This window comes from Lathamus discolor, chromosome 3 (genome assembly GCF_037157495.1).
Source record: "Lathamus discolor isolate bLatDis1 chromosome 3, bLatDis1.hap1, whole genome shotgun sequence".
Taxonomy (NCBI): domain Eukaryota; kingdom Metazoa; phylum Chordata; class Aves; order Psittaciformes; family Psittacidae; genus Lathamus; species Lathamus discolor.
Window position 1 is genome coordinate 104,089,588 of NC_088886.1, and position 16,122 is coordinate 104,105,709.

The window sequence follows — 16,122 nt, forward strand, 5'->3', positions numbered from 1 at the left end:
CTGGCCAAGAACTACAGCAGTCAAAAACATACAGGACTGAAAATCATTTTACATATGGATTGTTTAAAACTTATTTCCACTACTCTAATGGGAAGGTTGCTTGAAGACTACATTGCTTTAAAGAAGACAGAAAAAAAGAAAACTTATTAGCCTTACTTACTACAGTTAATTTGTGAGTAGCTCATACCCACATGCTCATGTCTACCTTGGAAATAGAAAATAAGCCTCAGTTCTTGATAAATTAACATGAATGGTTTTATGTGCATACATGGTTACCAATATTCCTTGGCTCCAAACAGTTTTGGATCATGGTTGAAAAGAGAAATTAAATCTGCTTTGGCCTAATGGCTTACTTTCCATAAGAAATTCGATATAAACAGTTACTGGGCTTTCTCAATTTACTTTTTATAGTCAAAATGTTATTACTGGCCAACATAACAACAGTATTCAGAATTTACTGTGTTTTATAAATCTTGCAATGACTTTCCTGTTATCGCCCATCTTCATCTCTCTTTCACTTCATTTCAAAGATAAACTCTAATGGCAACTAGCACTCATTCAGATTACATTAATTGAAAGAACTCTACTGAAACTACTGAGAAAGCAAATTACAGCTAGTGCTTTAAACTCACAATGTATACACTAAAATATAACTTGTTAAAACTAGTGAAAAAGGTCCATATATGTTAAAGAAAAACATTTCCCCAATAGGAAGTAACTAGCTATCGACTATCTTTCAGAGTCTTAATGTGCCAAAAGCATCCATATATAAGTAACAGGTCCTTACTTTCTTTATACAATTAAATTACTTAACCTAAAACATTAGCGCCACAGTGTAAATACATATACTGAAGCATATGTTAAAATACCATTAATATACAAAAGTAAGTATTTAGAATTAGTACTTAGAATTAGAACAAGAGGTAATGGGTATATCTTAAACAGGGGAGATTCAGGTTAGGTATAATGAAGAAGTTCTTTACTTTGAGGGTGGTGAGACACTGGAACAGGCTGCCCAAGGAAGCTGTGAATGCTCCACCCCGGCAGCATTCAAGGCCAGGTTGGAGAGAGCCCTTGGGCAACATAACCTAAGGTGAGGCATCCCTGCCTGTGGCAGGCAGATTGGAACTAGATGGTCTTAAGGTTCTTTCCAAGCCTAACTATTCTATGATTCTGTGAATCCTGGAGAAGTGGGTGAAGAGTCAGTCTTTCTCCCCTACTATCCAAAATTTGCTTAAAATAACACAAACAAAGACCTGGGACAGGCAGTTTTCTAATTTTCATGGTAGGTAAGATGTCATACACTGTATTACCAAAAGGCAGGCAGATACAGAACCAGTCAAATGACATCCAGTAGCATTCATCTCCCCTGTCTGGACATGTGAACAGTTGCCCTTCCTGCTTTCATTTGTACTTTGTACATGCACTTGTAATGTTTAAGGAATAGACATAGGTCATTTTGCCACTTTGAAAGTAAGTTTAGGTTAGATATTTTGAGGAGAATTTGTAAAGCCCGATAAAAGATACAGGGGCTATTCTAATAAATAATCTAGCATGCTATCTTATGCGTGCCAATTATGTCATTTGTATTGAAGGAACTCCAAGTACGTCTATCATTAATAGATTGTGCAATTGCAGCAGCCAAAGATGTCGAAATCGACATTCTACAGCAGTGGCAGTAATTTCAGAGCCATGTGCCAAAATATGATTAATAACAGTTCACTGGGTAATTTGATAGTAACACAGGAAAATAGCTTGTCACAGAAAAACCTTATGATCAATTAAGAATGTTCAAGCCCCTCATAAGCATAACCTTCTAGTAGTATGAATACCACAGTGCTTATATATGCAGATTAACTGCCAAGATATAGGTTACACACATATATATATATATCTCAGACAAAAGATCGAAACTATTAATAAGGGAGCATAAGGAAAACTGCACAAATTCTTCCCTGAGGAAAGCTCATCTGAGATTATGCACATCTAAAGGAAACACAAAGTGCTGCACATTCAGACAGACAGCAGAGCTGCATTCCTACCCTACCACATTTTAAAGGGGGACAAAAAGAAGTGAAGAGTCACAGCAGGTGATTCTATACACTAAGACATACTGGCCAGATTTATAAAAATCATCTGCAATCCCTTCACCCGCAAATCAAGTCAAGCACATTATTCTGCTAGGACTGCACCAGTTTTGACTGATCAGATACTGCTGCTGTCTGCAGCTACCTTCACCAGCAAACTTGATGGCACTTAGTGGAAGTTCATAGAATTCTGTCTGCCTAGGTGATGCCTGACAGCAGTCAGCTTGCCACAAAAGTTCTCATGCAATCACAAACCCACAACTGCTTTTATACAACAGGACAGAAGCTAGTATCTTATTATGAAGTAAGAAAACACCCATAAAGCCCTAAGGACTTAATAAAAAAATGCATTCTGTAATTCTATTTTAGTTTTACATTATTTCCACTATGACAAGGTTCCAAAAGACATCCTTGGCGATTTAATTCCTCCACAATCGTCAATAAATTGTCCCAAATATTTCTGATTTTATCCATATAAATTAATTACACACTGAGTCTTAGAAGATGACTGCATACAAATATCTATCACTCTACTTTGCAATAAAGGATCAATAGTGAATTCAAACTACGTTGTAAATGCTTGCTAACCAGAAAGTAAACCAGCATTGATTACGTCTGTCCTGAGTAATCCACAGAAGGAGATACTCTGAAAGCCAGATGTACTGCCCAGTCTTCAGGTTTAAAACCATCAGCATCTTGCCTCACACTTAAGTAGGAATATAATCCTGGCAAACTTACAGCAGTAATTTACAGAGGTATCAAGACCTCTTCATATACAATCTACTACTAATATAATTCTGAATGGGAAGGCAGTTTTAGTGAATCTTCAAACTATCCTAAGCTACAAAGACATACCCCAGCATTTCTGTAGTGCTTTAGATAATCATGATATAAAAAAAGAAGTTGACTTTAAATTTAAAAGCAATAAAAAAAGTTTTATTCATAATTTTGAGTACCTAAAGTACTATGAGTACTAAAAGCACTGCAATTTAGAATAGTAAAAGTACTATGAGCAAAACTCTACCTGGACATATAGTAATACTGGAACAAAACACCAAAAGGCTTCAGCTTGGTAATAGAGTGTCACTAGAACACCAGTTAGAATACAGCCTATTCCAGACAAATACACAAAATCACTTAGGAACATTGTTCTCTAAAGAGCCAGCTATACTCTTAAATGCAAAATAAATGAAAAAAAATCTATAAACATAAATCAATTCTGGTTGTATTCATAATAATATATAGCTTTATTAATATACTTTCAAAATGGCTAAATTCATCAGTGAACTATATGAAGTGCTATTCACCTCATTTCAGGATTCAGCTAAATGTTTCAGTGATTCCAAAAGCAGTGATTCAGTCAGCCCTACAAATCAGAATTCATTCTTATTGTGACGGTACTAATATAGTTTGTAGCTATTCAGTATATGCATTTAAAATCCCAGCAAAGTCCTGCAATGAGATATGTAAGAATCTCTCAAAGCCATCTGAAATTAAAGCCATGAACAGAATTATATTTCTGCATCACTTATTAAAAGAAATTAGGTACTTACCCAATGTCTTAAGACTCAAACTGATGAGAAATTTTAAATTAAACCACTTTTAAATTAAAGTCAAGAGTTTTTCAGAATGATGCATTACACATGACTAATTTTTTTTTGCTTAAGCAGTTCTATTAAAAAATTGAATATTGAGAGGTTTCATGTAAATTTCTAAAAGTTGCTTAATTAACAGACCGAGTATTTTCCATAGAACCATCACAATGGAATACAAAAGCAGCTAATAAAAGACCAAAAAGCTTAATAAAATACTTTTTTTAACCCGTGACTGCTATAGACCCTAAGACAGACAGTAGACAAAAATTAACACTGTATCATTGATTGTTTTAATAATTCACCTATCTGTAAATAAGAAGTCAGACGTACTCAGGGTTAGGTGAGGTCAGCCACGTTTCTCTAGTAAAATATTAATTACTGCTAAAGTGTATTATTTTCAAACAAGGACCCATTCCCTAATCAATAGTAAACCATTTTGACAGCTCATGAAGTCACACTGATGAATATTTTTCTGACACTGTTTTTGTTTCTGAAGGCTTTATATAGCCCTAAACTTACAGTTCTTAACAGTAATTCACTTTCCGGTATTAAATATATTCTATGTAATAATGCTTCAGACATGCAATGCACACAAAATAAAATATCTTAAAGAATTATCGATAATTATTATTCAAGTAACCTCACGCTTTACTGTAAAGAAAAGCAGATAAAACCCCCAAGCATAAAATGAAGCTTCACTGTATGTCCTTTCCCCATTTATGTGAATATTCCATGCAGCAGAGGATAGAAAACCAGAAGTGTTGCAAAACCGCAGATATGACAAAGTAGCTGTTTCTCAATACCTGATGAATTTCAAAAAATTAAATGGTATCAGTGTTGCTCATCACTTGGTTAAGAATGACATCATCCTAACAGGACACACGCTGTGAAGAGAAACACAAATGTCTTCGGTTTAAGTTTTTGCTTTTTCTTTTAAGTCATTGGAAGTATATTTGCCATTTCTAGCCCTTGACTCTATTTCCTGGTTTGGCCAGCAGCTGGAAAGATGTTAATCTGAAGGTACAAGAAAGGAAGTGGTAAAATAATACACTCCCAGCCCTGGCCTCTGCATGCTCACAGAGAGAATGGATTTTGAACTCACTGCAGACAACTGGATGTGGCATGTAAAAGAAAATAAATGCTTTTTTTTTTTTCATTAAAAAAAGAGGATAAGAAAACTAATGAGCAGAATAGACAAACTTGCTCCTTCAGCAGCTGAAAGGAAATGGCAAGTACTTCAGGAGAGTGCTGTAATGACACTGAAGCCAGGAACGGAGGACAGAGGACACAGTGGTTTTACTAAAGAGTTTGGTTTTCAGAAAATAAGGAAGTTGGTTTTGTTTTGTTTTTCAATACAATGTTCTTGTTATCCCAAATATTAACACCCTTTTCCACACCACAAGGGCTCAAAGGACTAAAAAGTCTTCTGTGTGTCTTCTCCTCAATCCACGGTGTTAATTCTGGTTTTGACTCTAGCAACACAAGATCCCCCAACCATCACTTTTTCTGCTTATTAAAAAATGTGAAACATCACACCCAATGACAAGACCTGCTGCTACTGCTGCGAGAAGTAGTGAAGTGCTATAAGAAATTACCAGATGCCAAGAGAATATTTTTCACGGGCACCATTTCTTGCGGTAGACCAAGGAGAAGCTAAAATATCACAACACAATCATGACATGACAAAAATGCTCTGTGGAGTCACTCCACCAAAAAGGAGACCTAAGAAGCAACAGCTGCCTTGTTTATATACCAGTAACAAAAAGTCAGGTGGAGCCAAAGTATACACTTTCTTGTTACCACCAAAAAAGCTTTCTTCAGATTCTCAATACTCTGCAAAATGCAGAACTCCCTAACCTAGCAAAATGGTGTTTTGCCCCGACTGCAACATCTTGACTTCATCCATACATTCACTTCACCTGAAGCTCCTATGTCTCAGCTGTCGAACAGACTCTATTCACACGAAGACATGTGTATCCAAACAGTAATGTGTGAACTACTGGAATACTTTTTCAGAAAAGGTGCTTCACATTTTGGGGGGGTCTCCATGCTGCTACACGTTCAAGGTGGACACTGAGACTTCATATGGCACATCATACGATTCACGATGAAACCCAGAAGAAGCTGCTGGAATTCTGGGAAAGGAGAACAAGAAACTGATAAAACTCTAATTATGCCTTCCATAACTCATTCAAGTGAGCACGAAGAAAGCAGTACTTCAGTATTGCACAGCTGACAAGTCATTAATGCACAGAAGCAGCAGTGGAGATTTTAACAGTGGGTGGCTTTCAAAATTAGCTGCCAAGTAGATTTGACAGGCGTAAAGCCCAGCTGCTCCACCCCACCACGAGAAAAGTACCAAGCAGCTGCTTCTGGATAGACGCTTTCTGGCACAGCTTTCCTCATTCTGGACTGCTACCATTCAGATGGAGGACAAGTACCATGCTGACATCCTTCCCTCGCTGCACAGACTCTCAAAAAGTATAGGTCAAGAAATTTGGGGGAATTTAGTATTTTTAATAGAGTGAGAAAAATGTATCACATATAATGTATATCTTATATATTACACAAAATATACTGTACAAAATAGATACGTATTGCGTGTATATGTCTATATACACACACCCCCTTATAAATACATACCCCCACAAAGAATGTATATATAAGTAATAATTTATATAAACAGCAACAAATAGACTGTAAGTAACCAGACTGATGGAGATACACAAAAGACGCTGCAGGCACTCAGTCATTCTTCCCTTCTGGAAGCTGAATTTCCAAACTACTGTGCTTGAAATAACCAACTGCATCCACATGCCTATATTCTGCCGACACTGTATCTCCAAAGTTCAGGTTATCCTTCTAGTTTACTGAAGACGTTCAGATGATTTAAAGAGCTACAAAGCAATTTTTCATCAGCCCAAATGGAAAATTTATTCTCTGAATGCTGGGGGGTCGGGGAGGTGTGTGTGTGTGTGTGTGTGTGTGTGGTGTGGTGTGGTGAGCAATATCAAAGACTTAGGATTTCCCAGTAAATTCCAGAGGATCCAGCATAGCTCTTTGCTTTAACACCCAGTGAAAGCATGCAGTAGGTCAGTGTTGAAGCTGGAAGTGTGAATGCAGTTTAGATACACCTACATTAACTTCAATCTAGCTGACTAGGGTATCAACAGGAGTATAACTGTATACTGAACCAATATAGGTTTAAGCACCAGTTGTAAAATCAGTGTGCAAGCAGTTACCCTCCACAGAGCTCCCTGCAACTGTGGCTGCTCTTCAAGTGCCTAGCCTGAATATGGAACTTCCAGAAGCTTTAAATCTATCTTTTACAGAAACACATAGAAATTACTATCAGCATTTCTCTGCTATCAGTCTTCTGCACAAGGTGCAAGGGACAGAGGCACACTCAATTGGACATACTTACTGTTGCAGCCAATGGATGCTAAACAACATCTTGTTTGCTCTTGGAGAGCAAGGAGAAATGCTTTTCCAGCAGGAAAAACCCTGGAGTACAGAGACCTCCAGGATGCCATGGCACAATAAAGCAGCCTTCTCTAGAGGAGCCGCCAAAATAGCAACTCCCAAGCCTGTATGATCAAAATGACTTGTGCTTTCTGTTACTTTAAGGCTAAAGTCTAGAAAGTACTCAGTTTTGTCTGGAATACTAGCACTCCTGTAAATGAATTTGACATTAAAAACAATTTTTAGCATAGCACTTAACTACAAAAAATACTTTATGCGTTTTTTATATGGAAGCATGTGTTTACAAAACTAAATCCTTTCTAAGAAAAAGGGTATCCACCCCCTTGAGGTGCAAGTTTAACAAGAAGTGGAAAACAAAAATTAAGTACAAACTCGCCATTAGACAACACCCTGAGACAAAAAACTTTGGAACAAACAATGCAGTAGTGTAATGTGCACAGAAAGTACCAAGGCCACATACAAGTCAGCACTGCAGTGAGGCTTTCCACTTCGTCACTCGTTTCCAGAGTGGGAAGCCACAGGACAACACCCAGATTTCACAATGGAGCATCTGGGGAGGCAGATTCCAGTTTATTGCTCCTCATTTGGGGCATGTCCTGGGAAGGTAATGGCCTCTGCTTAGAAGGCTGTGTGGAGAGCAGTGGCTCCCAGTAAGCAGTAGTTTAAAAAAGCAAGTGCCAAAGTACACAGGCAGGACATGGTTGAGACGTTCATGTTCTGTGGGAATATTACAGTAACATACTCTCCAGCGAAGTAATCTTTGAACCACCTCCAAGCGCTGTTTCTGCATGTTACTGTCTTTCACAATGCAGCAAAAAATCAGGTCAGTTATGCTCTGCTGAGTCAGTTATTTAAATTTTCTCTTCCAAAGCTCTAAAGTGTCTTAAATCTCTTCCAAGAAGCTGATAGTTTCCAAGCATTTTCTCCTGCTGCATGGATCTCATCTTTATACCATATTAGCACGGCATACAAGCACTAGAATTCTGAGGCAGGGAATGGAGAAGCTAGGGGAAAAAAATCCACTATTAGTTTTTGATTGTTTTCCATGGAAGCTACAGCACTTCCTCTCCTCAAATTCAAAATATCCTCAAAGTTTTTACTTACTTTTAGGACTTGGGAGACTGAGTCTTCTCTCTGCATTGCTTTGCATACATACAGTAATCCTTTGTGAACTTACTTCTTTTTACTGCTGGAGTATTTTGAGTGTCTGCTGAGAACTTAATCACGGTATCTGGCAGTGTATACCTCTGTTTTTTATTGTGCAGAGAGAAGAGATCAGGCTGCAGGGAAGTAACTGTATACTCAGGGAAAACATTAGCAGCATCTACAGAAACACCTGACTTTGAAGGAGATCAATTTGACCCATGGGACCAACATACAAAAGAGAAACTTACTCAGAATAACTAAAATTAGACATCAAGACAAGGAACCCAGGACAAAACCAAATCCTTTGCAAGAGTGAAAGAGTCAGGATTATTAACAGGAATGAAAAAGGGACCTGTTCTACTTTCTATCATCATGCCAAAAATAAAGAACTTGATTTGTCTCAAGAATCTCTGGAAGCCCTATAGAAGCTTGTTATTCAATCTGTACACTTTCTTCTTTAACTGTGACACAAATGCCAATTAATTGGCACTTTGTAAGTATTTGCTTTATAATCCGACACAGTCAAGCCAGCTGAACCAGAATCCAGTCAAGCAAAATGATTCTGCAATTGACAGCTGGGACAGAGGGGCAGGGAGGGAGGGGGGAAGAGGCTACGTAAGGTCAGAGGACAAGTCTATCCTTCAAGTGTCCATGAACACTTTTATATTTCACCTCCAAATACCCAAACAAGCTGTCAGCACATGAACATATGGCCTCATTCACATCTAACCGGAACAAACGCACCCACAACCACACAGAACAAACCTCATCTCATTCTTCTGCAAGACCTCCTCATTAGCATGATGGTCAGACTGAAGGCCCACAGTCCCACAGGTGCCACTGGCACTGTCCACCATAAATCAGCTCCAGATTCTCAGTGGAAAAGAGTTAGACATTGCCAACAAATACCCTTTCTTTGTCCCTGGTTTTGTTATAAGCCTGGCTAAAGCTCTATATTGTTGCAGAGCCCTGGACAGAGTCCCAGGAAAGATCATTCTCAAGCCACTGGTTTAGCAACGACTTCACTTGTTCCAAGAAAGAGGCAAACAGGCACTTTTTTATTGAGAAGATGGAGTAGCTCCTTCAACTACCCTAAGTTAGGAGACAAGCATATTCAGGATCTCCTCATGAAATGTATTTTAGTTTTTATACATACACTCTTCAGAAATACACAGTCGCAGGAGAACCAGCTCATGCTGTATGGCAGCACCAAAACTGGAAACAATTCAGTAATTGCAGAACTTTGTATTAGATGAGACATTAGGGAAAATCTGTTTGCTAGCTTTGTAGTACTCACCCTTGTCAAGCCAAGTACAGTCTCTATATTCAAACCAACAGAATTAGTATAGATTCTTCTGATTTATTATATATGAATGCATACTGAATTCACAAGCAGCACTGTTTTATTTATAGGTATAACAAAACAAGCCATTCCCAGTAGAACACAGGGAACCCTTGACCCCTGCATGTAATCTTCCAAGGCACTCAACTCTGCCATGCCAGCTAAATGTACCCTTCCCCAAGTCTTGGCTTTCATCATATTAGACCAAGTCAAACTGTTGCCTCCTTTAACATCTACCCTGCATAACGTCAGTTTCTTCCAAAAGGAAAAGGCCACAATAAGGTAATACTTTTCCTTCCCCTCTTCTATAATATTCCTTTCTTGTTGCAAGTGCAGAAGTTTCTCATGCACACTCCCATTCAATGCATTCACTTTTCCTTATCACCAGTCCCAATCCTTTTCTTCCCAGTCTCTATTATTCTCATAGGTTCTTTTCCTGAAAGTGCAAAATTGTCATAATTTATCCATCTTAAGCACCTTTAATCTTAATTGCATTTTCAGTTACCCTTCTTGCATTATTTTCTTTCTGAGATGATGGAACATGCCTCTTAAATACCTCTCTTAAATGTCTGCTTTTCATTTCTGTCTGTAGACCTTCAATAAATTTTAATTTCAGCACATTACTGAAGTTTTCAAAATCACCCTCCTCAAACAAAATTATTAGGAAAATGCACTCATTCCACACCTTCCCGTGTCTTAAACATAGCTGAGGCTGTTAAAAAAGTGTACTGCTACATTTCTACCATGGTGCCCTCACCTATTTAGTCTAGCACCTTAGATTTTCTTCCACATTACTCTATTATTCTCTAAATTGTCTCTAGCAGCTTCTGTCCTTAGTCCTCTCTTTTTCTCCCTCTACACTTTACTTCTAGATACTTTCATATGCAACTAGAGAGTAATTAAATTCAAACTGACAGCTCACAGAAGCATTCTATTCTGTCCATGTTACAACCTTGCCCCAGCCTGTCACCCTGCCCACACACTTATTTTTATCTCCTTGGCTGCTGAGGGGATACTATTATACTCCTAAGACTTCAGACTGAATTGTGTGTATCGCAGGCATGATTTTATCACTGATCTCTAACATCCTAGTACCCACACTATTTCTACATAAAGGAGATTTATTCCCCCTAAAAAAATCCCCATCCCATCATCTCTGTTGCTTCGGAGTTGTTTCCTGAGGAGTCAACAAATCAATTCTGCCTCATTTTTGAGGTGTTGGTAATTCTCCTATACATTCACTTTGAGCCATTCACTCCCCTCTTTTTGAATCTTTTCGACACACACTTACCCTGTGTTTACCAAACTAAGGTGGCACCTTCAATTTCAACACCTTATCTAGGCTACTTTTCTTAATCCCTTAACATGGAAAGATACTACTCACTTTCACTACCTGCACTTTTTAAGTTTTAAAAATACATACATTTTTTTCCTAAGCCTACCCCTTTTGGCCAATAAGTTTTCTTCTGCACTGTCATCTGTAAAGTATCTCCATTACGCCACAAGCATTGTTTACCGAACACTCTGTTCCCTAATACTTAGGCTACATTTATGCCGGCATCACTTATCTCCACTGCCATTTCTTTATACTTCTAGATAGTCTTCTCTTCTATGCTTGTAAATATCCCACAGGCAAGGTGATTTCCAATTATCCCAGTCAGCTGGGCAGCCAAGAAGTCACCTCACAAGAAGTATTTGATTACAGCATGACAGGGTGAGGCACTACACTGCCTCTCTCTTTCAAAGACTTGCACAGCGGCCCGGAACAAGTAGCTAGACAACTTCATCAGAGTGACTCTAATACGACTGAAGCATGTTGCTGCCAACATGACTCCAGGCTCATTTACAACTTCGCACCTTTGGCATGCATGAGGCAAGAACGCTACTAAAGGAAAATCTCATCATGACAGAAACTGGATTCAGGAGATAATCTATCCCTGCTCTGTTACCAAGCTTCTGAACAAGGAGAAAGAGTTGGTACTTATCGTTTCTTCATCCTCTCAGCACCTGACATAAGAGCCTAAAAACTTTAAACCACGGCTATACAAGGTCGATGGACCCTGTGCTTTCAGTAACAGCTATACTTAGGCATTTTAAAACAGCAAACATCTATGACCAACTTGCATTGTCTATTTCATTTATAAAGTGGAGATTACACTGTATCGCACAACTGAGTAATAAAAGACATCATTAATTGTGAAGTACACAGATACTAAACTGATGTCTCCCCATAGAAGGCCCCACAGGAAATAACAAGCCTTCTTTGTTTGAACTCCATACAGTAAATACAGAACATGTTAATCAAAGAAGAGAAGAAAAGGTGACAACCACCCAAATAAATAAGCACTTTCCATTCACTCCAATAAAAGCAAAGATCCTATGGAACTACTACATGAAATGTACTTAAATATTGCTTTGTTGCATACATGTTAGCATCCAAAAGAAAGCTGTACCAGAAACTTTTATTTTTGTATTTAATATGAAGACAAGATAGCCAAGTACACGAATAACTGTCTTCAAAATAGTTCACATGCATGGGAAAGATTGAGACTTTTCCTTTAATAACTACAGCACGACTCAACTTTTCCAAAAAGTATGCATTATCACACCCACATTCGGGTTTTCACATAGAAGTGCAGATATTCCTATGTGCTGTTTAGCAAATGAGATTTTTTTTAACCACCTTTTCTCCTGCTTTCTCGTTTTTAGGAAGTCTTGCTTTAGGGAAGAAAAAACAAAAACAGAAAACAAACACGCCACCACTTAAATTTTCATGCTCTCAGAGAGGTCATCTACAACATCAGAGTGTTCAGGCAGTCTTGAAATAAAACCCAAAAGTATTATGGCAATTTGAGCACCATCCCTGTTCCCCAAGGCCTGGTGTGCTCAGTGCAGCTACTGATATAAAGCAGAAGTCTGGGAGGTCTCTGTGGAAGTAATCTGCTCTAACTAGAGTTAATGTCCTGTATCCGCACTTTCCCTCAAATATGGGTTTTCTGGAATGGATGACTAGAGGGTTAGAGTCAGAAAACAATTGCTAGAACATTTGTGTAGGCAGGCCAAGTACAAATGCTGAGAACTTGTCATCTCTAACATCTGGAAACTGTGACCTGACAAGCCATTTAAGCCCCACTTTGGACTACATGATCTCAATTTTAACTGTAAAAGCAGGAGGCAGATCTTTTGCAACCCTCCCTTCTCACACCTATCAGCAACCTCAAGAACATAAACATTAAAACAAGAATAACAAAGAATTTGTAAGGTGGAGATGGAACGGGAAAAAAAGTTTCTACTTTTCGCTGGACCAGCGCAAGTTTGGAAAAGTCTCTGCAGAGAGAGAGGTTTGACTAAAACATTTTCAGACATTAGCAAAGACATACTATTAACCTGGGCATGGGATAAGCAGCCAGCCTAGAATTCTTTCTAGAAATACACCCCTTCTAAACCCAAGAAGGGTTTCTACCCTAGACGGCAAAATTAGAAGCACGTAAAATAACAGAGTACAAAAACATTAAGTTCCAAGTTGCTAATACATTTGCAATCAAGGACAGATGGGTAACGTCAAGAACTAATTAAATGACTCCCTACAACTAAAAATTCTTGGTTCAAGGATATACTAACATGAAGCAGAAAATTTGCCTGTACAGGTAAATATACGAAACAGCCTGTACATCCAGAAAGTTAGTTTGTTTTACTCATGCGCATTAGCACAAACATATAAAGTGAGTCAAGTAGGAATATTAATTGAAGAGGAGCTAAGTCTATCTAAAGCATCTATGCATCTCTTTCCCTGCCAGACTTTCTTGGACAGCTCACTTTATGACCTTCAGAATGACTGCTTCGTGTGACAACATTGTAGAAAATCTGTCAAGTGCTCAGAGGTAAGAACAGGAAGAGAATATTTAAATGAAACACAGATACAGTTAAAGACCAGAGAGGGAAAAAACACCAGCATCTTAATTTATTAAAACTGCAAATTTCTAAAACCCCAAGTCTGAAGTTACAGATACGAAGCTTAATATCAGTTCCACTAAGAATTTCCTTCACCATTTTGACAAATTTGTTGGAGCTCCCTTTTACCTGCCACTGTGAGAAATCTTCCCCAACTCTCTAGAAAGCACAAACATCCAATATAGTAGGTTCCTGAAAACTCATCACCTATTTGGCTCTTCTGAAGGCTTTGACAGCACTACTAGTTTCTTTGGATAAAAAAAGAATATGTGCTTATTGCTTATTAGATTATCTCATCAGCTCCTTAATATTCATCAGGTCTATCTAAAGGCATGCCAAAATCAGACATAACCTCCTAGCAGTTCTCTCAGCAGCTTTAATGTTTGGGCATTAATCCAGAAAGAATGAGAGTCATAAACAGTCTCATACACCAGGCGAGCAATTATCACTTTATCCATCTTTGCTCACTTTTCCCATCTTTCTGAACTCTGACCTGAATTGTAGATATGCTCAGCTCCCACACAGAAGGTATCACAAGCGTAAGGGTTTATTTTTCACCTTAGTTTCAATCCTCCACAGAGCAATAGGATGTGGTGCTGATAAGTCTGTATTTGTAAGATGCTTTGACTATGTAAAGTGTCATTAGCTCTATTATGTCACTCAAGAGACTAGTTTTGCAGTGCTCTATGTTGATTCAAAAGAGAAGATGAGTGACTATTATCACATCACTCCCATCACAAACATGCTTTATTAGTATTTTGTTATTCCTTCCTTATCCTTATCCCCCTCTATGCTTACCACTTTCCACCACTACTTAAGTAACCCAGATGGTTTCCTAAGGACAGAATGAAAGAGATTAAAAGACTTTAGTAAATGCAATTGCTCAAGTATCTTACCAATGCAGGCCATTGAATTTGTTTGATCTTTGATCCCTGAGTCTGGCTTGGGTCCTTTCTTTTTGCCCAGACCAGCTGGTACTCCACCAAGAAGGTTGCAAAATCTTCATAAACTTTAACCCATTCTCGCTTTTCCCATTCAAGGTCATCAAATTCCACATATACCTGGGGAAATTTAAGAACAGGAAAGGACATACATTATTACAAACACACAGCACATGTGCATCTACATGCATTTTTGAAAACATGTTTTAAATTTGATGCAAGAGTTTAGTATTACCCATTTTACTATCATGGCACTGAAATTATATAATTATTTCCTGCACTACAGAAGTATTTGTGCTTAAGAAAGGAAGGTTACATTTGCTGAAACACTGCCATTAACATTGGGTATCTTATCTCATGAATGAAAAGTATAACACAAAGTAGTTCAGTAGTATCATTCCAGTAATATGTAAAGCTATTTAAATATTAGTAAATAAGTTTTAAGAATACTTATCATTCTCAGTTGAAATACTTGTCATGCAATACAAACCAACCAAATGAACACTGTTTCAGGAAAAAAGAAAAAAAGCCATTTGGAACAGAACCAGAAAGGACACCCTGAGCCTGCCGACTCTGCTACTATAAGCAAGCCCAACAGAAAGCACCTAACAGAAGCAGCTCAGGTTTTTTGCCATGTCTGTCCTTGAAAAAACAAACAAACCACCCACACTTTGTTTCCAGCTAAATTAATCTGAAGCCAGTTTGCAGCTACTTGATCTTGTGCCATCTCCGTCTTGTAGGTTATACAGTTCTACCCAACACATTCTAAGAGAACAATCATACCCTCACTCAGCTGCATTCACAAAGCTAAATACACCAAACCTTCTGTCTCCTCATGTGAAGGGAAGAAGGTACCTGAGCTGAAATCCAAAAGCCATTTGCATTAGCAAACACAAAACTCTAAAACCATCACATTTCACAATTATAATTTAACAGTCACCATAATCAATCAGGGTTTTTTCCAAAAGATGAGAAAACTCAAAGAAAAAAAAAAAAAACACAGCTAGCATTATTTAGAAAAAAAAAGTCACTGCTTTTCACATAAACTGGAGAAGGGAAGATGCTTTGCTACTCTCCTGAATTTCAACTCCCAGTCACACCCAAAGCTACTTCTGAAACTGGAGTTTATTCCTCTGTCTCCTTCTGTGACAGTGATTTCGGTTGATCACTGTCACAGAAATATTCTTCTAACTCTGGTTAATTTTAGGCCTGCAACATACTTCCTTACCTAGACTTTGTCTCACAATTTCCAAAGGTGTACACTACATAGTGTTTCTTCTCATCTTGTCCTTCTCCCTTCTGTGTACACAACTTAAATCTGGACCAAGACTCTCATTCCTGTATCAAAATTCATCATCCCAGTTTTCACCTTACACTCTTTTTAACGCGTATTACTTCCACTCTGTTCCTACACACTCCCTTCCTGCTCCCTACCCTCTTTAAAGCATCAGATTAAGAAGATAACTTTGTGCGGTTACTTTCTTCTAGACACCCCATTATTGTATCTCCACTTACAATTCGTCCAAATGAAAAGAAAGCACTCAGTCTATCCACTTCACCACTTCCCCCTCCAACCT

At 38.1% G+C, this 16,122-nt stretch overlaps 1 protein-coding gene across 2 annotated transcripts in view; it reads right to left on the bottom strand.

Annotated features, from left to right (window-relative positions):
• The window catches only part of JMJD1C (jumonji domain containing 1C), a 164,281-nt gene that overhangs the window by 94,011 nt on the left and 54,148 nt on the right, over positions 1-16,122 (bottom strand). For both annotated transcript variants that reach the window (XM_065670935.1, XM_065670934.1), the window contains exon 2: positions 14,501-14,665. In XM_065670935.1, the coding sequence (XP_065527007.1) occupies positions 14,501-14,665 (165 nt within the window). The remainder of the gene's footprint in view (positions 1-14,500; positions 14,666-16,122) is intronic.